The sequence below is a fragment of the Pieris napi genome, chromosome 23, assembly GCF_905475465.1.
Source record: "Pieris napi chromosome 23, ilPieNapi1.2, whole genome shotgun sequence".
In the NCBI taxonomy this organism is placed as follows: domain Eukaryota; kingdom Metazoa; phylum Arthropoda; class Insecta; order Lepidoptera; family Pieridae; genus Pieris; species Pieris napi.
The window spans coordinates 5,889,650-5,912,619 of NC_062256.1; the positions used below are offsets into that span (position 1 = coordinate 5,889,650).

At 32.5% G+C, this 22,970-nt stretch overlaps 3 protein-coding genes across 8 annotated transcripts in view; 1 reads left to right on the plus strand and 2 right to left on the minus strand.

The window, feature by feature from the left end:
• The window catches only part of LOC125061267 (tyrosine-protein kinase Btk29A), a 29,234-nt gene extending 13,728 nt beyond the window's left edge, over positions 1–15,506 (minus strand). For 2 of the 6 annotated variants that reach the window (XR_007119016.1, XM_047666616.1), the window contains exons 1-5: positions 15,194–15,506; positions 14,735–14,888; positions 12,006–12,137; positions 11,004–11,097; positions 7,684–7,860 (exon numbers count right to left, since the gene is read on the minus strand). Coding sequence is in view for 5 of the 6 variants with exons in the window: in XM_047666616.1 (XP_047522572.1) it covers positions 7,684–7,860; positions 11,004–11,097; positions 12,006–12,137; positions 14,735–14,888; positions 15,194–15,195 (559 nt within the window). In the remaining variant the exon portion in view is untranslated. Of the gene's footprint in view, positions 1–3,680; positions 3,806–7,683; positions 7,861–11,003; positions 11,098–12,005; positions 12,138–13,752; positions 14,011–14,349; positions 14,373–14,734; positions 14,889–15,193 lie in introns of those variants that run through there. The other 4 variants (XM_047666618.1, XM_047666617.1, XM_047666619.1 and 1 more) reach the window with 4 other exon arrangements.
• Positions 15,507–16,789: 1,283 nt separating this feature from the next.
• LOC125061281 (mediator of RNA polymerase II transcription subunit 7) lies at positions 16,790–17,777 on the plus strand. The gene is made up of 3 exons (XM_047666641.1): positions 16,790–17,043; positions 17,115–17,383; positions 17,499–17,777. The coding sequence occupies exons 1-3, from the start codon at positions 16,855–16,857 to the stop codon at positions 17,701–17,703; spliced, it is 663 nt and encodes a 220-aa protein (XP_047522597.1). The 5' UTR covers positions 16,790–16,854; the 3' UTR covers positions 17,704–17,777.
• Positions 17,778–18,043: 266 nt separating this feature from the next.
• On the minus strand, positions 18,044–22,603 carry LOC125061269 (apoptosis inhibitor 5). Its single transcript, XM_047666622.1, has 8 exons — positions 22,349–22,603; positions 22,103–22,264; positions 21,521–21,865; positions 21,113–21,310; positions 20,794–20,988; positions 20,159–20,425; positions 18,966–19,130; positions 18,044–18,806 (listed from the first exon to the last, which is right to left on the minus strand). Exons 1-8 carry the CDS (start codon positions 22,421–22,423, stop codon positions 18,534–18,536), a joined length of 1,680 nt encoding a protein of 559 aa, XP_047522578.1. The 5' UTR covers positions 22,424–22,603; the 3' UTR covers positions 18,044–18,533.
• Between the last annotated feature and the right edge of the window lie 367 nt (positions 22,604–22,970).

Here is a 22,970-nt window from a genome sequence, read left to right on the forward strand (position 1 = left end):
TATTTAACTAAATTAAAAAATGTATTTGTTACAAAAATACTTGTTATTTTTGTTTTTTACTGAGTAAGAATAGAAAATATTAATAAAGCACGTATCAGATTAAGGCTCGACTCTTAAATTAAACTGTTTTATCTATATAACAAAAAATGAATCGCAAAATATGTTGCTAACCGTAAAACTCGAAGACATTGGACCAATTCAAGTTTTTTTTTCCTTGAACTCTGAAGGTTTTTATGGAAAATTTGTACTTATACATTTACTACGAAAAAGCAAACAGTCTCTATAGCAGTGTTTCCCAACGTTCCCACGTTCCACAGGGGGGCAATTTGATTGTTAAGGGGGGCAATCGAAATCGGCTGGATAGTACACACGTGGAGACTTGGGAAGTAGCTAAAAGCATCACTAAATCAAAATAATAAGAATTTGAATTTCAGTTTTTCATTTTATGAAAATTTACTTACTGTGTATCGTTAACACTACTAATTTCTTCCTAAAATTTAACATTTAAATTTCTTAAGTGAACTTTATGTTTTTTAATATGTATGTTATGTATGTTACACAGAGGGAGCATAAGAATTTTATGTGGGACATGGCACAAAAAACGTTGGGACACAGTGCTCTATAGGGTAGCATAGCAAAATCTTCCATATGTTATTATGTACTAAAAAGGTAGGCTAAATAAAAAAATCAGAAGTTCGCGGGAGCAGTATTCAATAAAATTGAACCTCAGTGCGTTTTAAATCACTTTCCTTTTCAAAAACTAGTAATCGACGCAATAGTTATTGTAAGCATTTATCGTTGCGTATAATATGACCCAGTAAGATATGAATCACCCAAGCAATGGAGAAAGTAATACGCTCTTCTACCTTTTACCAAGCGTGGGTATTATTACTATTTTATCAAAGTATCATCAACTTATAGAGAACGTTTTATAATTGTCACGAGTCGAATATTTTTTTCGAAATATTTACTGAAGAAGCCATCAATTCTTTATATTCGTAATATTATACTCAAGATTTTTTTTTCACGTTTGCATTAAAATCTTACTATCTATCTAGTTTAATTTTGTATTTTCATAGCGAATTTTTATTTAAGAATCAACAATCACTGTTTTGTTTTCTGAATTGTTTAAATAAACAATTCAAACACTTCAAAAACAAAACACTTCACTTTATCGGACTTATTAAAAGATTGGCGATTTGCGTAAGACAGGCTCAAAATGTAATTTCCAAAAAAATACTTAATTGACTTCGGCAGTTTCATGTGTTTTTAATTTCATTAAAATGTACTTAAGAAGAATAATTATCTTATGTCCATTCTCTTGATTGGCATAAAAAAATAAGGGTTTTTTTTTTTCACATTTAAGTCAGTTCGATTCCCAGACGAAACAAGTAATTTTTAGATAATCATTGAATGCAGTTATACTTACTTTTCAAAATATATAATAATATAATAAAGTCTTCTTTCAGAAAAATATCCTATCTACGCTACTTTTCCTTGATGTCCCATTTTATAGCTTTTGTCTACATTTCACTGATATTATCAATTAAATAGGCACAGAAAAAATTCTCCTCCGTGCCCATAGCCATAGGTTAAAGACAAAATATCCCTAATAACTAAGTACCTATGGTAGTAGCTTTGCCATTTAATATAAATGTTAGAAAATATATATAATTGATTTTTATATGTGGAATATCTACTAAGCTATACGAAATAAGTAAAAAAAATTGTTAATTTATATAACTTATCATAAATTTAATTTTTTTAATCTTTTAATATCGCAAATCGTAGGCTTCTGAGACACATTTTTAATTATACCACTGACTAATTGCCTGAAATTATCAATTAAACTGTCCCCGAGATAAAAAGGCAAGTCAGCATAGCTAAAGCTGCCATGACACAACATTTGGAAGAAAAGAGGAATAATAATAATAATAATAATAATAATAATAATAATAAAATATTTATTTGTTTTCTCTCACACAAAAAAAAAATACAGACAAAATACAAATTTCAGCATTAACAGGCAAAATCTGTGTGAGAGACTGGCGACTGTACTAGGATACCTGTATTACAGATTGCCAGTCCCTCCGCATCCGGACCGAATGGAATTTAAGTAGGAACATCAATTTGATCGAGAAACTATTACAAATATTACAAATATACTCACATTTAAGTGGGTGTATGTGATGGTGCATGTATGGTTTAGTGTATGTAAGTGTTAATGTATGTATGTGTTAGTGAATTTATGACTTAGTGTATATATGTCTTAGTGAAGCATATATGAGCCTGGGTGATAGTGTACCTATGTACTCGTATACATAACGTGTTAGTGTTAGGTATTAGCTGAGGACTACTAACAACTTCTCAGTCCCCTCGTAGTCTAGATTTTAAGCCATTTGACTGTAGCTTTTTTACACTCATATTTAGTAAGCGGATATATGTTGATCAACCTGTTTATCTTGTTATATAGGTGACAGCCCATAAAACCAAAAAACCTTCTTGAGAAAGCTGGAATTGGTATCAAAACCAAAACCAGACTGACACGGGCTCTAGTACTCTCTATCTTCCTGTATGGAGAAGAAACGGGCACCATCTTGGCTCAAGAAAGGCAAAGTATTGATTGATGACTTTGAGATGTGGTGCTGAAAGAATACCATGGTCTGCGAATCGATCTTGACCCAACAAGCCATACGGACTCGCCTGTACAGGCTGAGGCGAATTATAACATACTTCGGCCATACAATGCACATAGGCGATGCGAACTTGGAGAAACTGATCGTGGTTGGTAACACAGAAGGCAAAAGATCACGTGGCCGTTCACCAACAAGATGAACCGATCAAGTGAAAGACTCATCGTCCTCAAAACTATACACTGTTATAAGAGAGGCGCTGGACAGGAACCGGTGGAAACAGATTGTCCAGGTGTTTCCTTGCTGATCAGAACGATAAGACATGAGCTACCGACTGAAGAGAGAGAGACAATCCATTAACAGATGTGGAAATGTGTCTGCTCTTCGGTTACAGGACAATTTTCCCTAATAACAATATACTATCAGATATAATCTTGAACGTTACAAAATGTCTCTAATTGATTTTAATATACTAAATTATATTGAATAAGTAAACAAATATTGTAAATTATTATAAATAAATTTAATGTAATGTGTAGTTCCTTTTATTTATACATATCATTTATCCTTTTAGAAATTATTGGGAACTTGTTAACGATACACAGTAAGTAAAACATATTATAATGAAAAATTCAATTCTTATTCCATATAATTGTATAGCCCCCTTAATAATCAAATTATCCCCCTGTGGGGCGTGGGCCCCACATTGAGAAACACTGTAATACACTAACTGGGGAATTATACTAAATCATGCCGTGTGTCAAAATGTATTGACTAGTTTCATACAAACGACTCTACCCATAGACAGCATTTGGTTATTAAATCATTTATTAATCAAATTTCTCATACACTTGAGTACCCAAGAGCCTTTACCATCAACTTATAACCAGTTTCAATACCCAAACTGCACTACACGTCACTAAACCCCCGAAAAAGCACTTAATTTTTATCACTTTAAAATCCATTTTGGCAAGTACCGAGACAAGAAAGTGATTGCGAGTGAAGGCGATGGCGAGGTCGCGAAAAAAGGTCATTAAAAAAAATTACCCTCTAACGCCGGGAGGAATGATGATAGCGACAGACATGGTATTTTGGACTTCTTTTTGGTAACCATTGGTTCACTATCAGTTTTTGTTTGTAACATTCGATCGGCGAGACGTCCGCACGCGAGACACACGAAACACGACTGAGGTAAGAGGTTCATAACTTTTCAATGTACCGTAACGAAACTAAGGCGACGTGCACAATAGAGCATTTCGTCATGATCGTAGAACAATGACGGATTTGAAAAAAATCCAATTGTTATTGTATTTGGATACTACATTGACTAAATATTACGGCTACATTTAAAAAAATCCATGTGTTTTAAATTTCAAATTAATCAGTCGGTAAAGTGACGGATTTGATAGAAACATGTGATTTTTCTAGAAAATTTAATGTTATTAGTTTTATTTCGTTTAAAAAAAACTCTTTTGTTTGCTTGTATGCCAATTTTCAAAATAACAGGATAAGAATTAAAATAGTTATGACAAAAACTAACATGATTATATTATTTTGAAATGGCTGCCCTGTAACGTTTACTATTTGTCACATCTGTCACTATTCTACGACTATGACGATTTGTAACATTATTAAAATATGAGCAGTGTTGGCCTAGTAATTCTAGCGTGGAACTGTCATCTCTAGTCGTTTCGATTTCCAGCTGTGCACCAGAAGACTTTGTTCTATTAAGCATTTAACAATCGCTCGAATGGTGAAAGAAAACATTGTGAGGAAACCGGCTTGTCATAGACGACAGCGTGAGTCCGGCACAGGAGGCTGATCACCTACTTGCCTATTAGATTGACAAACGATCCTGAAATAGTTCAAGATATCCACTGTTTTTTTTTTTCATCATAAAATATGTAAAGAAATAATTATATCTCTATTAGATTGTTAATTATCTGTCTTGTGTCAAAAGTGTTTTCGTTTCTGTGGAAAAAGACGCGAGTTGTGGCTTGTCACTTGAATTTTTACATCATTTTTGTTAGAATATTTATTAATGGAAATTTGATTAATTAATACATAACTTTACTTGTCTTCACGTATATTTAGTTTTTAGTTAATAACGAGTATTAAGACCTTTTGTTACATTGTTTTGATACAACTTTAATAAAAATAAAATATTTATAAACCACTGTGAACGCAGCGTTACTTAGGGCGAGACAGTGAGGGCATCAAACGTATACGGCCTACATTCACTATTCGATGCTCACATAGCCTGCCCCTTTCTGGCACGAGTAATAACCTAATGGAGTGAAAGTGATGCAATAGATGCTGTTGTTATTCCCGACTCGTAGACTTTAGCTTAATATTTACATAAATTTTATAATATTTTAAATGTGACTAACTACAAAGCGTTACGCCACCAAGGTTTAGTGGTTAACACACTGCACAATCTGAGGTAGACTTTAATTTCCGGTAAAACAATTTCGCTACTAATACCTTTTTATTAGAAAATCTGTCTCATCCGCCTTTAGAAACAAAACACGTATGTTCATACCGTACATCTGTCGTTAACTAAACGGGCACTATTTTACCATTACATATAAATTAATTAAAATTTAAAACCAATTCGACTTAGGGTCCTTCAAGATACGAGCGTACCAATTCTTGAAAGGCCGGCAACGCACTTGCGAGCCTTCTGGCATTGTGAGTGTCCATGGGCGGCGGTATAACTTAACATCAGGTGAGCCTCCTGCCCGTTTGCCTCCTATTACATAAAAAAAAATACTGAGTACAGCTAAAAAGTCTAAATGTCTATGTAGTCCCAAATAATCAACATTACTTTTTTGTTGTGCTGTGTTTAATACAATATTTATTTAACGACAAATCGTTATATAGAAAATGCGCAGGCATATCAATGTCGCTATATAGTGTTTACTATGTCTGTTATATATTCTGTACAAATTACTGCGTTTATTAGATGTAAAACATATGAGAATTAATATAATAATATCTTATTTAAACCCCTAAAACATCGAAATTAATACACTTTGGTTGCATTTCTTACTTTAGTATTATAACGATGCAATCAAAAATCGGTTCGGAAATACATAGTGGCCGGCTGATTCCACATAGTAATAATAATAATTCCACATAATGGTGCGCGGCAAAAACTGCCTTAAAAACGCTCAGTTGTAGAACGATCTGGTCACACACAACACAGGGATGTCCCTAGACGCTGATCCCCAGACCATATATGATTAGCTACCATATAATTGTGTCATTTTTTTAATAAATAAAATAATTTTGTTCCCATATGGTCTAAGATCCCGATATACAACGACCTTCACCAAGATGCTTATTTAATGAAACCTATTTTATATTTAATTTATTATGTCAATAAATATAATCCATATGGGTTGCCTAGCGAATTTCAGTCCAGAGTATTTTAATTAATATTAAAAAAAAATATTTTTTTAAACATTTCAGCGGTATGATTATTAGATAAATTCTATACCAATCGAAAGTATGAAGCCCATAGAATATCCAAACGTTAGGTTGTTTTTAATCAATTAATTATTTATGTGACACTAAAGTATATATCCAACTTTAGTAAAAAAGAAAGCTATAGTGATACATATATAATACTACCCTGATTAAAAATATTGATTGAAAAAAATTTACTACATGCAAATTATAAAAAAAAACATTTTTTTTTAAATATTAATTAAACATACTCTGGACTGAAATTTGCTAGGCAACCCATATGGATTATATTTATTGACATATTAAATTAAATATAAAATACGTTTCATTAAATAAGCATCTCGGTGAAGGTCTTTGTATATCGGGATCTTATACTAATACAAACGAATCTCTTAAATAATATGACTCAAAACTTTCCAGTACCAAAGAAAGTGAAGTTAGCAAAAAATGGGGTCGCGTCACTCATATGACAGTCATGTTATAAGTTACTTTTAAGAAACCCCACTCAACATTTCAAACAATATAGAAAATATTTCACTAAAAAAACAAATTCAGTACGGATCGAATTTCGACAATTCAAAATGGCGGATGTGTTTACGATCAGCTGTTTTAGTATTTGTTAAAATAATTTTATTCTCAAATGAACATCGTCAGTGACCTCTTACAGAACATTAACATTATCCCTTATACATTCCCAACGTTGAATCAGCAGAATTTTCCGAATTCCGTCTGCAAAAACTAACATAGCAACCTCTCATTCGAATTCTTCGCGAAGATAACAGAATAAACACTACTCATCCAGATCTTGATGATTTTGGTAGTAATCAATTAATAAAAAAAACAGTGATAAGTACCTATATGATATCTATTCCGCTATTTTACTAGTAATTTTATGCTTCTTATTAAGTAAAATCTAAAATTGGAAGAGAAATATTTTTATTATTTATACTTTTTAATTTTTTGTAACATTAAGATTACCATAATGGTCATAAATTTAAAAAATACTTGCAACATATACTGTAGATATAGCATTATATATGACGCGGTGAACTTTATGAAATGAAAAAATATAAACGCACATAACATCAATACATAGCTACAAATTGACACTCAAAAATATAGTCTTAAAAAAGCCTTTTAAAACCGTTGTTCTAATTGTTTTGTCCTTTGTGCATGTACTTTAAATTGCTGTTTACATTTGCAGCTATTATCGTTTTTTTTAAAGTATGAGAATTTTAATAAATCGTATCTGTGAAACAATTCATGGACTCTTGTATAATTATAACTAGTATATATTTTTCGGTCTGCTTTCATATTGATAAATAAAAATATTAGGAACCCAATACGTTCAAATAATCATAGGTATAGTTTTAAATAATAATTCAGAATGGCTTAGAAAGACTTAATTACTCATAATTTAAAAAATTACAATAAAATGAGAAAGTGCACTAGCCCCAACAATGGGGTTCCCGGAGGGCAGCGCTATTTGACATATAATTAAATATGTACTATAATTTTAGCGAAAGCTTTTATACTTTTGTCTAAATCATTAATAATAACAATATACATTTATACTTACATGGAGTAAGACTACTTGGTTCGTGCAATATCAATTGCAAATCGGGCTCCGGCAGCGGCCAAACCGCTGTGAGGGCGCAGCCCGGGGCAGACCGGCGCTCCGCGTCACAGCACGCCCAGCGACGAGCAGACCAGACAGCTGGGTGATATCGGGCACGCCGTGTGTTCGATATACACACTGTAAATAATTAGAATTGTAATAATCTGTGAAAATGGGATAAATACACTACAGTTAAGACACTACAGCTGTCACTTCGATGACGTTTGACAACTATGACTGCTGTAAAACACGCAAAACGTGAACCTTCTTAGGTTTATAGGAAACTAGTAGACTCGGCCAAGCGTTGCTGTGGCTAAGATTTTTGTTATATTACATCGTAGTAAACTATTCAAAAGAAACGGCAGGAGAACACCAATCCACCATGCTTTTTTGGTGGTTATGCCATTAAATTTTAGCTTATGTGAAACGTTGGTAATTATTTTGATAAGGATCAATACCTAGGTACGAATAAAGAGCCTTTTCTAGCGGTGGTATTTTAATAAAAAAATAATAATAAAAGGACGCTTATTGTGACGTAACTATAAAAGATAGAGACATGCTGTCGCGACATTTTTTATAGATAGTCCCAATTGTAATACATCATTTTGTTCTATCAATGGTGTAGCTTGCCAACGGTGAAAGAATTTTTGAAATCGGTCCAGTAGTTTCGGAGCCTATTCATTTCAAACAAACAAAAAATCAAACCTTTCCTCTTTATAATATTAGTATATATTAATATTTAATAAGCTTTTACTATGATTTCATAACTCTTCTAATTATTACTACAAATTAATAATACGTAAAAACATATCTTAATATAGCATTACAACACATCTGATTTTTGTATGTCATAAATTCATGCGCACAAATTAATAATGTAGTTCATTGTTGACCTGTCGGGATCCGAATCCAAGACGGGTAATGAGTTGCGCTTGGCTGGGCCAACACAAGGCTAAGTAAGGTTATTTATATATTTTAAGTCTCCAGGTCAAGTTTCTGAGGAAGGCGATAGAAAAAGTTACAGAAAAAGAAACTAAAAACAATAACTAACCAATGCTTTTTTTAAGATTTCAGCGTGGTAATTTAATATTTTTTATAGGCACTTCTAATATTATTTTTGTTAATTTAGTATTTCTACATTTTTCATTACTAGCGTAGGAACTGGCACAGATCGCACGTTAGCAAGAGCACCGTTGCATCTTTAATAACATAATATGTTTTCTTTTTATTTCTAATGTGACGAGGTTTTAATAAATAAACAATAGATAATAGATTTCTGCGATACTTGATTAATTATTATTAATCAAAAAAATTGCACACACTGCAATATATTCGTGCAAAGTACCAACCATCAATTTTGACATTACATGACGCAACGTTGACCGCCTCCATACATTGACGCAACACCTCGGTCATAGGTTCAAACTAAATTCATTAGTTATAATTCTAAGCTTATTGACTGACTGCGCTTTCTGTATCTGTTTCGTGATAATTTTTTTCCTAATAGGCAAGTGGCCTTCTGTGCCTGACACACCCTGTCGACTTTTTGCGTCTAAGGTTTCCTTACGATGTTTTCCTATCTACGATCGAGTGTTCATATCGTAGGTTCAACCCTCGGAAGGGTCGCCTACCCTTTCTTTCGTGAAGGAAACCAAAAAGTCGACGACGTATGTCAGGCACTGGAGGCTGATCACCTACTTGCCTATTAGATTGACAAACGATCATGAAAAAGATACAGAAATCTGAGGCCCAGACCTAAGAAGATATTAGTGCCACAGATTTATTATTAGTACCTCTAAGGGAGCGTTCAAGTATTACGTAACGCAATTTTTGGAGATTATTGACCCCCCCCCCCATGTAACTCGCCGTAACGTTATTCAGTACCCAAGTATAGTAAAACGTTTCGTGACCACCTAGTGACTCTTTAGTTACTATTATGTGGTGTAAGTCGAAAAAAATATTAACAATAACGCGTAATGTAATCCCCGCCCCGCATCGTAACGTTTTACAAAAGGAAAAAAATACGTTACGTTATACTTGAACGCTCCCTAACCCATTATATTTTGTCACATATATTTAAAATTTAACACAACTTAAAATTAAGCTTAGCTTTAAATTCAATCAACCAGTTGGCAAGTGGGCAAAATTACCACATACAGTGCTCTTTTTTCTCAAACTCGGAATGTAACCGTAACCACAAAATGGAATGTTAAAATGGTGACTCACACTTCCTACAGTTACTGATTTGCGTCCGATAAAAAAGTTAAAAGATAAAAACGAACAGGTAGCACAATCATAATATCAAACTCGATTAAGAGCAACGAATGTTCTGGACAAGGATACGTAGGCTCAAAGTTCTCTTAATCCATGAATAAAGGGCTCATAACCAAAATACAGACACATTTCTATGCCTGACACACGCCGGTTTCGGCACAATATTTTCCAACATTGCGTGTTAGATTATTAAAATAAAACTTTTACGGTCTGTGCCTCAGATGTCTGTACCTGTTTTATGATCATTTGTCAATCTAATAGGCAAGTAGGTGATCAGCCTCCGGTGCCTGACACTGGTCAAATTTTTGGTTTAAAGGCAAGCCTGTTTCCTCACGATGTTTTCCATCATTGCGTGTTAGATTATTTAAATAAAACTTTTTCGGTCTGGGCCTCAGATTTCTGTATCTGTTTCATGATCATTTGTCAATCTAATAGGCAAGTAGGTGATCAGCCTCCGGTGCCTGACATTGGTCGACATTTTTGGTTTTAAGGCAAGCCGGTTTCCTCACGATGTTTTCCTTCAACGTTCGAGCGAATGTTAAATGCGCATATAGAAAGTCCATTGGTGCAAAGCCGGGGATCAAAGCCACTAGACTAAGACTGGTCTAGTGTCAGTTTATTATAGAGTGTAAAAAATCCATTGGTAACTGTGGTTCGAATGTACTTCAGATTTGGGGATTGCTAAAAGGCCGTACGGGGTAGAGCTTGACTATTATCTATCTATTTATCACACTATCTATTCATAGTTTCACGTTAAGGTGGAGTACCTAGAAAAGTCACGTACGACACCTTATCTAAAAAAATCTAACACTTCTAAAAGTAAACATATTATCTGAACAAAGTCTACTATTCATAAAAATTCTTCTAAAAACCAGTTCCCTTTCATCACAACGTGAGCAAATGTTGTCTTTGAAAGAGATAAATAACTACAGCCATCTCTATAAATAGAATCTAGGTTTTATTGAAAAATCTTCATACATTAATAAAGGATGATTAGATTCTCTTACCAGTTCTTATATCATGTATCCAGCTCAAACGTTCAGAATGCTCGCGTGCTGCCAGGTACAGTGTATAGTCAGAATTCTGCTCCGTGTAACCCACCTGTGCACAATCTGCGATATATTATGTCATCATGAAGCTGTGCTGCAAATATTATGAAATAACTTTGACCACTCATTGGTCTAGTGGTTAGTACCCCTGACTGCGAATCCATGGGTCCCGGGTTCGATCCCCGGCTGAGACGAACATCGATGTGATGAGCATTTGGTGTTGTGCTTAGGTCTTGGGTGTTTAAATATATATTTATGTTATATTTTTTAAAGCCGTTCAAAAACAGCAAATGCTTACTAATATTGGATCCAGTATGGGATGTGTAATTTTAACGGAACAAATACCATTAAAAATCAACCTATAATAAAAATAATTTTATTAGGATATCAAATATGACCATAAAATTCTTTGACTAATTGCCTTAATATAAACACAGTTAAGGTGACACAATCACATCATATAATTATATGCTATAAAATTTTGATGTTTAGATAACAGTATTATTTTTACTTCGAATGTATTTCTGGTTAAATATTGCATTCTCAATCCGTTATTACCTTCAAATATCTGCCGCATTAATAATTTCTAAACGCGCCTTTTCTTGGCTGATTTAGGTTTATAGTTACGTATATGTCGGGGAAATGGCATTACTGTCATCTGTCATTGTCATACATGACTTATAAATTATCGTCAAATTAATTGCATTCAAAGTTACTAGTATTTGTCAATATTGCTAGATCTATTAATTAACGACTATTCAATGGTAGTAATAGTGTTTCCATAGTCATTATTAATATTAAAAGTAATTTACTATTATAATTGTCCGCCATATAATATGAGGTAGTCATCTGCGGATGCAGACTTAGCACTAAGTGTAACTCACGTATGTCAAGTAATACGTACTGTATTGTGTACAGACATACTCCTATACTTAAAATTCATATAACATAAATATTTACCTGAAAGGGATACCTATATCCTGGCGTTTTCTCGTTATCACCTTCCGGAACTTGCTTGCTGAGTTCTCCAAGCTGCGCCTGTTCCACTGTGTGTATCATATATGTTGAAATGCGACCACGTTCTTTCCGTTTCTGTTGAAATTTATTATCTATACTCAATGGTCATTTAGTGGCATAGACAATAGGATTTTTGTATTTTATGTTCTATTGTAAAACGAAATTACAACGCTGATTACCTTAGTCATATGCGAGGGTGATTCGAGTAGAATAATTCGGAGTTATTTCGAATCATAACAAAAAATCAAATAGGTATTTCCTAGACACTGTGTGGTATGAAATCTAGAATGTATTCTCATACCTACCAAATATACAACATCATAAGAATCACTCGAGACGTTTTAATACCAGTTTAAGTACCGCAAACACCAACACGTTTAATTAATAGATTTAATAAGAGTTGCCTATAACTCCGTTTAATATCATTTCTATCGTGCTGCAAAATTAATATAATCACCAGCCAGGTTTATATTACGGGTGTCAACCTCCGCGGCAATTTCCAGGATATAATGGCGTCAACCAATATCCTGATTTCATTCCGACCGTATCCTAGTATTCCTTTCGTAGTTTAAAACATATTTAAATATTTTATCTCGATTTGACTAAATGATAATTATGTATAAAGATTATTTACATATCAGATGTTATGAATATATATATTTAACGTTAAAATTACATAAAAATACATTATACATTGAAATTAATAACTAACCTTAACATAAACTAAAATATATTATTAAAAGGAGTCCCTTTAGGCAAGGTTCCAAAGATACTAGCAGCGTTCCCCCTTTGAATAGCTAGACTAATTCTTTGTCCGAGGTAGCTGCCAGATCTTCGGTCTCCTGTGATGTCGACTAACCTTTTTGATATTTCTTTAAAAACCCTAAAAGCGCTAGGACCCCACGGACCAAGGGTCTCGACACCGAATGGGACAAAATCATATTGATATATCTAAATGATATATCGCGGTACATATGAGCGACGTAAACATATGGTATAGGATAAAAATCAAACCTAATTCATTTACGTAAATTTTCTAACGTTACCACGATATTTATCTCAACTGAACTGAATCTGTTGGCCTGAAAATGTACACGAAAAGACGCAAAGGGAGCTTCAACAAGCACTCTAACTGAGGGTTCTCAATTAATGCTGTTCACACACCACAACTGCCTATGCATACATTATCATGGAGGGTCCCCTTAGTAAGCTAAGCGCTGCGCAGTGCACTGTTAAAGCGAAGTGCATTCACGCCTTGATATTTTTATAAAACTCTACATTTGACATTGCAACATGGATGCAATAACGACCTAGTTAGAATCCTTAAAATGTGCATTAAAAATGCAGTTTTTAGATTTAATTTTTACCTAGTTATTTAATGAAATTTACGCGTATCGATTCACTTCTACAGTTCTTGTATTTTTCCGTAATCTATGTTCGAGAATCCATATATAACTCGATGAATATTTTTACTATCATTGGATAGATTTAGGTAATTAAGGCCCGCCTACATAGTTAACAACCGGCTTTTGTGAGACTGTTAAAACACTAATATTTAGAACCAAACCGAATATGGTAAATAAATATTTTCAAATGTCTTCATGAAAAACACACACCAATTGCAATAAAACACTATATAAGTATGCCGATAAAAAAAATTAGCAATAGACAAGAAATATTAAATCTTTACCGGAAGGAAAGGGCGACGAACGGTACTGCGAAGGACCTAGACTGCCGGACCCCATTGCGTTGAGCCGACACGCCCAAACCACGCATGCGTCTTCCGACCCTTCCTATTCACCCTAGCCCCAATCATTCTTCCCACGCGTTCATACACTTTGTCACAATGATATTTAAAAATAGAATTTCACTCGGCTGTACCATTTGAAACTACATCGAAGTTATATTCGAGGCACGCTTGAGGTTTAGAAAACTACTAACGATCGAAATATACGTGTTCTTAAACATTTCAGCAAATATACTAGTCTCGTTTTAAAAAATTTTTAAAGGATTTCAGGAATACAATTTTTACGTGTTATAACCCAATATATGTTCTCTAAATAGTATAGCCTCCATAATCCAGTTTACACATATTAATTCAATGGTATTCACTTTGAGGTCCTAAATTCGTTTTCCATATGCAAAGATTTGAAGAGATTTTTATAAATACATGATAAGATTGGATTGTGAAGTATATAGGTTTCTTATAAGTTATCCTCCATACATACACTCAAGTGTTAAAACACAGTTTAAATTCTTTAGATATTGCATTGCTTGAATTACTTACACTTTTTAGTAGCAGGTAACATCCTTGTTTGCATAAAATAATAATATCCATATTAAAATGTAAAAAGCTATTCTAACATACTTAACTTTAATAATGATGCTAAATTTTGCAAACTTAACTAGAATAATAATATATAATGAGTTGATACTAAATGAAGTTTATATCTGATATAGGTATTATATTTGTAACAAAAACCTGGAAGTATAAAATTATGTAGCTGAGTCGCGTCTTTAAATAAATTAATCTACCATCAAATAATTTACGCGAACTTCTGTTTTACCATTTTATTTTTATTTAGGAGAAATTAAAAATCTGAGGAGAGTAGATCGTTGAGGTTTAACTTTTGTTTTCCTATCTATAAACTATAAATCTCGATTAAACTTACTGGGCCATCTGAGTCATAGTAAATCAGTACTTGGCGAGTGAGGACAAACCATCGTTCTTTGTAGTTCACTGGAGTAAATATTTTCTTGTTTTGAGACCTCTTAACCATAAATGCTTCTCTCAACACTTCATCTTCAGTGCCAGCCATAATGATCCTACAAATATGTTTAATTTATCATATAAATATTTAGTAACATAAAATATATTACAAAGTTTTTTATGGTACAAGTAACATAAAGATTTTATTATTATTAATATATTGATTATTATTAATATACTTGCCGTCTAATATTACTAAACGAATGTTACTTTGTTATTGTTGTTCCTCATGGAAGGACAATTATAAATAAAAAAATATCAAACATATTTTACAGTTTCCGAATTTTATGTCAACAATTGCTTTATAAAAGTACTTAAACTTGAATTAATTAGGCCATAAGTATATAATGTGCATACGTACATACCTAGTATCTAGTAAACCACTCAGATAACACGGGAAGACGCCTTCTTTGAAACTACATTCTACAAAATATAACAACGATAGTAGTTTTTAAGTACGTATAGACCGGTCTGGACTAAGCACTTTAAATATTAAGCTTTGTAATCATTCACTTAGAAAAAAAAGCATTGAAGTTCCCTTGAATAAAAGCACTTTTTAAAAAGGTGTTCTATATGAATATAATTTAACTTTAACTTTAGAATATAGTGTATGTATAACAATTTATTGGGAAAACGATTGCCGACGGCTGCAAGTTGAAACTTGCAAGTGACTAAAACTTTTTGACAGCTGACATACTAGTCAGTAGTCATTATGTATGGTTCTGTCAAGTCACAAGAGTGATTTTATGACAGCTAACGGATGACGCTAATAGGTTATTTGACAAGATTTAAAAAAAAACATAATTTCGACGGTGACTGATTTTGATCGAAAATATATTATTTTATTATACAATATTTTTACGTGTTAATTGCACAAAATTCTTTGATGTCACCAACAGTTCTAATTTATTGCTTTTCGCGCGCCGCGTGCCGCTTCGCCACAAAATCATATGATGCTACGTATGGTTTTTACTTTAAGTTTAATAACGTGAGATAACCCAATTTAATTAAACGTGAACTTATTGAATTTATCACAAAGAAACATCCCGATTGTAGGTATTCTTTTTATCCTACCGATAACCGAAGAACCAAACTAGCACGCCAATGCGCGGTGTTGCCGTTTTTCACCGATATCTAGTATGACCGTATTTGCAAGGGTTTTAAATTTTCTGACTCATTGGACCTCAATATGTTTGTATGGAAAATGGGCTTTTTAATTACAACATTTTTCTTGTACTTTTACGTTAATATGCATATTGGCACTGATATCCTTTAAATAAAAAAATAATTGCCATTAGGTACATTTAAAACACGTTGTATATTTAATATTTGACAAACATTTGTTGTACCAAGGAACCTATACTGGCGGTTATACCGCTGTAATAGTTTTGATAATTTCCTGTTTATATATGTAGTTAAAATTAGAGATATTTACCGATGTAAGGGTTTATGAAGCTAATTTTCTTCAATGACACTATTCAGACATACAATATACTGCAATTCACCATCATTTTATAGGTACCATAATATTAATAATAAAATTCTTAGTGGATAGTTCGTTTGTTTGTTTCCTTGAACTTGCTAATTAACGACTGACTTAAGGCGCGCGAAGCTGCATGGCAAAGCTAGTTTATGATTTAACTATATTTTAACATCACTAGTCTACAGAATACTAGTAGTAACTTAAATAGTCTGTATCTATGTCGATTGTCAACTCAATAGTCAAGTTAAATTTGTGTATATATATTATTATATATGCTCATTGTTTGTAGTTTCAAGTTTGTCGTAGAATTTAATATATTCCTATATTTTGTAATCGTGCATCAGCATTCTAAACAAAAATATCGTATATTTAACGTTTCAATCTGTTACTTTCATTTTACCCATAAGCAATTTACTTTGTTGTGAGTAATTTAGTGAGGCGCTATTTAAGTTCTTCTATGGTCTAATTATTAACACCATGGTGTTCATTAATTCTTTTCGTTAACTTCGTTCCAGAATCGCTGATTCAGAAATCCCACAATGTCTTCAGAGACAGCTCAAGTCAGTTCGCTGCCTCTTCCTCCAATGCAGTATATTAATTTTTATACGGATGAAAACGTAAGGCGAAATCGTGCACCCTTACCACCAAGACCAATTCATGACACATACTCGATGTTCGGAAACGCGTTTAATGCTGATGATACTATTATTCGGTCACTAGAAAGCCAGGTACATGTACTATTAAGTTGTTGGAAATTTTTAATATTTACAATCGTTTGTATAATATTTAATACTTACAGGGATTTAGAAGACTTTATCCTATGCATTTTGAAAGAAGAAGAGAACTGAAAAAACTTAATCACTCATTGCTTGTAAACTTCCTAGATTTATTAGATTTACTAGTACATTGTCCAGACTCTCCTAAAAGAGCTGAAAAAGTTGAAGATTTAAGTCTTCTATTTATTCATATTCATCATCTATTAAATGAATTTAGACCACATCAAGCAAGAGAGACCCTAAGAGTTATGATGGAGTTGCAAAAGCGTCAAAGAGTAGAGACTGCTATGAGGTAAATGAATTAAGAAATGCTATAATGTATAGTTGAGAAGATACTTCTTAAATTATGTCATTTTTTTTTGGTATCATTTTTATTTATACAAAGAATGGTAATTTATTTGTTCTAGGTTTCAAAAGCATCTTGATAAGGTCCAAGATATTCTACAAAATTCTCTGCAAAGTTTACCAGACCAGAATGAAATAGAATCAAATTTTAAAGTACCAACAGAGATTCTGGAACAAATGGAGAACAATCCAAATGAAAGTGCTAATCCAGATCCCTGCTATGAATTAGACTATATTATGTGCAATGTTGTGGATAATATGAGATAATAACTTGTACTGATTTTGTATTTCTAAAATAATTTTAAGTTCGTCAGTTTCAAAAATAAATTCAGTAACCCATTGATTAAAAGTTTATTGTAATTTTTTAAAATAAAACCTTATATAAGTCCGGAATCGATTTCTAAGGTTATTACACCTGGAATTGATTTAAGTCTACAGAAAATAACTTTAGTAGGTTTTGAAAATTACATTTATATATTCGATACTAATATTACATAGCTGAAGACTATTTAGTTGTTGGTGGGGAAAAGGTTAGGAAAATACATATTTCTATCCATTGTATACACACATGGTATTGTTGATTACTTTAAATAAAATAAAACCAAAATTCAAAGTTTGATAATTTTATTTATTAAATTAAAGTTGAAAATCTGAAAAAGATACATTAAATTTCGAAGTTGACAGGAAAACTGCATACTAAAATCTCTGCTGCCCAGGATTACTATAATGTAGTAGAATCGAAGATACTACTTACCTTGAGATGTTCTGCAGTCTATGGATGAAGTAAACTAAATATACTTATATTACGACCAGGGATAGTACAGTGATGATCCTACCAAACTAATCAGCATCCACATCTATAAAAAAAAATTACCAATACTTAGGTCATGCATATACTCACATTCATTCTTATTGCAAAAAGGTTTGCTGCATCCTATATGATATCCTGAAATGATGGATCTCTGGCTAAACTAAAAATCAGGACCCTTTTCCAGCCATTGCCAATAAAAAATATTGGCAAACCTCAAGATATAAAAACTAATATTCACACAAGTCAACGTCAAAGTCAGTTTCTAAAATGTCATTTGTCATTAGTATTAGTAATTGCGCCTTCTAAATGAAGCACCATTGTTTTGATAGTCCCGTCTGCCATAACCCCTGCCCCTTCCAGAATTTCCCCCACTAAATCGACCCGTGTTGAATCTTGAACTATATTTCCCTGATGGTGGAGTATACATTTTTATATTTCTATCGCCACTTCTTGAACGCTTTTCGGGTGATTCTTTTTTCTCGCCATTGTCAAATGTAATGGGACGGTGTCTTTTTTGTGCACCTGACTCTTTTTCTTCTGGTTCTAAAACTACTTTTTCCTGGAATGCAAAACTTCTATTAAACACTAAGTTTTGTTTTCATAGTTGTCTATAACTTTATTATAAATTATTTAAATATAAGTTATTATACCCAATCTTCAAAAGTTATTCTTTATAAGCAGAAATAACAATCCTAGAGTATTAGAATAAGAAATTTACCTCTTTATGTTCTTTAGCTGATGCAAATGACAACTGTATTTTGCTCTTGAAACTGGGTGGTGTTCTGAATAGGTCACGAATCAATGTATTAATATTAGAAGTTGTTTTCAAAGCAGCTATCTTCAACTTGTTTTCATCACTGTTAGCATCTTCACCTTTTTTACCCTAAAAAATTAAGTAAAATTATAATTGAATGTTTATATGTAACATATTGACTATACCTACTCATAGAAAATTATTTTTAATGATTACCTATATAATAATTTATCCTTATTTATGGATGAATTTCAGTTAAACATTTCTATCAAATATTAGACAAACTAGTACAGTTCTAGTCTCAGTCTCCATTTTAGATGTCACAAGTATTATAGCAGGAATAATGATTAGCATTGAACTGGATAATGTTTAGGTGTAAGTGTTACTAAAATAAAACAGAAACAAACTACAGTCAAAACCGTTTATAACGACATCGTTTACAACGACCTATCGGTTACCAGATTGTACGGTCCCGTCCGAATCCCTAGTAAACTATTCAGTAAACAAACCGCTTATAACAACATCGGATACAGCGACATATCGCTTACAACGACGAAATTTTATCGATATTCATCGGCTATAACGACCAACCGCTTCTTGTCTCAGCAAAACAAAACAATACAAACGATTTTAAATCTTATTTAGAGGCGTTGAATGAATATTTCGGCATATTATTACCTACGCACTTTCTCCCAACGAACAGTTTCAGCCAACAACGATTTCGGAGGCTCTTAACGCTGTAACGATTTTACAAAAATTTGTTGCCTTTAACGAACAGTTTGATACTGGTGATACTCATACCTTGAGGAGTATGAAACGTAAAATGCAAAAAATATTTGAGACTGGGCTAAAAAAAAACAGACCAAAATGACTGATTACTTTTGTACCTAATTATTTCGTAATAAATATTTTTGTTTCTTTTTTGACTCGTTTACATATTATAATATTAACATACCATATTATAACCCATACCTACCTATTCTAGATAGATAACTATGATAATATAACTTGTATGTATTGTACATACATATAAACTATACTTGTGTGTATATAATATATGACATTGCTTATAACGACTATCGGATATAACGTCGGCAACTATACGGTCCCTTCAATGTCGTTATAACCGGTTTTGACTGTATTATGCATTTAATTACCTGAGTAACTTCTTTTAACTTTTTAATATATCCCTGCGTCAATCTTGCTGTGTACTGTAGTCGGAGACGTAACACCTTAAGTCTTGCTGCATCAGCACCAATTGCTTCTGGAGATTTCCTACATAATGAATGTAAAGCAAATAATGCACATTCTACATGAGAAAATTGAAGAGAAGGAACTGTCTTATTTTCCTCAGATTTTTCTTTTTCCACATCTTTATCCGCGCTTTCACCTTCTGTTGGTAATGGTGCTTCTGGTAGGTAATCCTAAAATATAAATAACAACAATAGTACATAATTGTTAATTTCAAGTATATTACTTCAGTATTTTTAGAAAAAAATTATGAGTCACTAGGAAAATCCAAATGTCATATAACTACAGAAACCCTAAATTAAAATAAGCTATTTATAAAATACTAATTTATATGCCAATCACGAAAATCTTTATAGATTATAGCCTCGGCACTAGTTAAATTACTTAACTTGCATATAATTTCATCACAGTATATTTAATATTATGGGCAAATATAAATCTAATACTTTATTTAGTATATTGAAATTTAAATAAAGCCTACACTAATTACTAATGACCATAACTTTTCATTAGTCATAACCATTAGCTAATAGCAACTTACCAATAGAACATCGTAAACAGTGTTAATTTTCTTTTCAATATCTTCAATATCTCCACAATGCTCAGTAAGTTCTGCAAATATTTTTAGAATTTCCAGCTTAGTATCTGTTCCTCCACCTGTCGTAGCAATATTACTCCATTTTGATAGAACATGGTCACAAAAGATATTAACAAACTGTGTTGAATCGACTTGTGCCTGCAACAAAAAACAATATTGCAAATAGAAGAATAGAATATGTAAAGAAATTAATAAGTTAACCTATAATTAAAGTCTGTAATTAGTAGATGTGACTGTTAGAATTTTGCTAATGACTTCATACCGTAAACAATGGCAAAGCATGTTGGGAGCACTGTATTAGTCTATCCACATATTCCAAATCCTCAGGATGCCAATCATCTGGTGAAAAGGCAAGAGTTGCAATAATTTGTGTCAATTCTTTTTTGCCAGCTGGGGTCTTTCCTAGTCGTGACCAAGCTAACAAATCCATTATGTGTTCAAATTCTTCAGCTCCAACATCCTAAAAATATAAAGAACATACATTTAACATATTAAAATGCTTATTTAAACTCAGTTGAGAACACATTAGTACCACACAACTAATGAAATACTAGAGACTAGTCTTAATTTACTAATTGTCTAGTGTAGTTTAAATTTAATAAATTAGTTTTAGTTTAACAGCTGAGGTAAACTTACAGAAGGTGGACTGTAACAAAATAAAAAGACTTACCTCTAATATTTTCTTGCCTTCAACAATAATCAGATCCTCTGTCTCTTTGTTAATTACTTCTCTTCCCAGTTGTTTAACTTTTGTAGCAATAAACTTAATACATCTCTCCCTGACAGTCTCATTTGGTACTTCACTATTAGTACTCTGATGAATTTGAGAAAAAATACCAGCCAGAGCTCCTTGTGGCTCAATTTTTACAATGGCCAATAGGGAATTAGTGACCACATTGATTTCGGTAGGGTCCTCGGATTGCATCAGTTGTGCTAATATATCAGCAATCCTTTGAGTGTGTTCCTTATTACTTTTACACATTATAGGCAACTCTTTGATAGCTTGTTTACGAATCTAAAATTGAAAACAGCAAATTAACAACAAAATATAATCTTAAGAAATATTAAACTGTTTTAAAATTTCATTTAGATTTAAATAATTTACGTTAAAATGTTCACATAAATGTAAATCTGTTTAATTGTTTTACTAAATTTACCCATGCTAAAGTTTGTTAATTTGATATCGTTAAAAGGGTGGTTGGTTGGTGGAACTTATAATTGAAGTATACGGACGGACGGAAGTAATACATACCGCAACATCGTCGTCTTCACATAAATCAAATTGAGCCTCTATAGCTTGTTCAGCTAGATTAGGAAAACTGCTAAAAAACTTGGCGATAAACTGTGATGCTAGGCGTTTTTCTTTATCGGATCCTTTGACAGCAGCTAATATTTCTAAATACTCTTTTTCATACTGAAAACAACATAGTAAGTAACAAATAGCTATAATAATATTATTTAAAATAAAATACTTTTTGTTTTGTGCTTTATAGGTTACCTTCGAAATATCATCCTTGGCGTCGGCGAGAACTCCATAATTTTGATATAACTTTTCAATATTATCGGTAGTCATTTTCAATAAACCTTATACGTAATCTCGTAATCGTTAATTTACACCCGAAAGCGAGTACAATTTAGATACACACAAAAAGCAAAAACTCCTACAAATCTAAAATCAACACGCGTTTTTCGAATCACAAACAGCGATGAACAATGGCCGTACAGTTATTGCTTTGGCGAATGGCGTCGGAGATTAGGGATTGGTGATTGGTCAATGGTCATTTGGCGTTAACTCGTCATCGTTAGTGTTGCCGTCTTAGGATAGGAAGACATCACTACTGTCAAATTGTCAATACCATTTCCGTGCTTATTATCTGTGCTATTATCCATACATTTTATTTCCTAAAGTTGCCCATAGTTATGTTAATGTTACCAATATTACGTCAAGGTCATTTTTCTAATGAAAAATATTTTCTACAATATAGTAATTAATAAATTGAAAATATCATAATAAGAGATTTGTTGTTTTATTTATATGAAAGTACTGCAACAAATGTTGTCATTATCATTCTCGTGTCACTTTAAAAATATATAAGCATTACAAAACATTATTTTACCAT

What these genes read in the sequence shown, in the direction of transcription:
- LOC125061281 (XM_047666641.1), top strand. Translation starts at nt 16,855, where the DNA reads ATGTCTTCAGAGACAGCTCAAGTCAGTTCGCTGCCTCTTCCTCCAATG. An exon ending in TTCGGTCACTAGAAAGCCAG is followed by an intron (nt 17,044 to 17,114) that starts GTACATGTACTA and finishes TAATACTTACAG; the next exon opens with GGATTTAGAAGACTTTATCC. An exon ending in AGAGTAGAGACTGCTATGAG is followed by an intron (nt 17,384 to 17,498) that starts GTAAATGAATTA and finishes TATTTGTTCTAG; the next exon opens with GTTTCAAAAGCATCTTGATA.
- LOC125061269 (XM_047666622.1), bottom strand. Translation starts at nt 22,423, where the DNA reads ATGACTACCGATAATATTGAAAAGTTATATCAAAATTATGGAGTTCTC. An exon ending in GTGAAGACGACGATGTTGCG is followed by an intron (nt 21,866 to 22,102) that starts GTATGTATTACT and finishes TTTCAATTTTAG; the next exon opens with ATTCGTAAACAAGCTATCAA. An exon ending in CTGTTTACGATGTTCTATTG is followed by an intron (nt 20,426 to 20,793) that starts GTAAGTTGCTAT and finishes TTTATATTTTAG; the next exon opens with GATTACCTACCAGAAGCACC.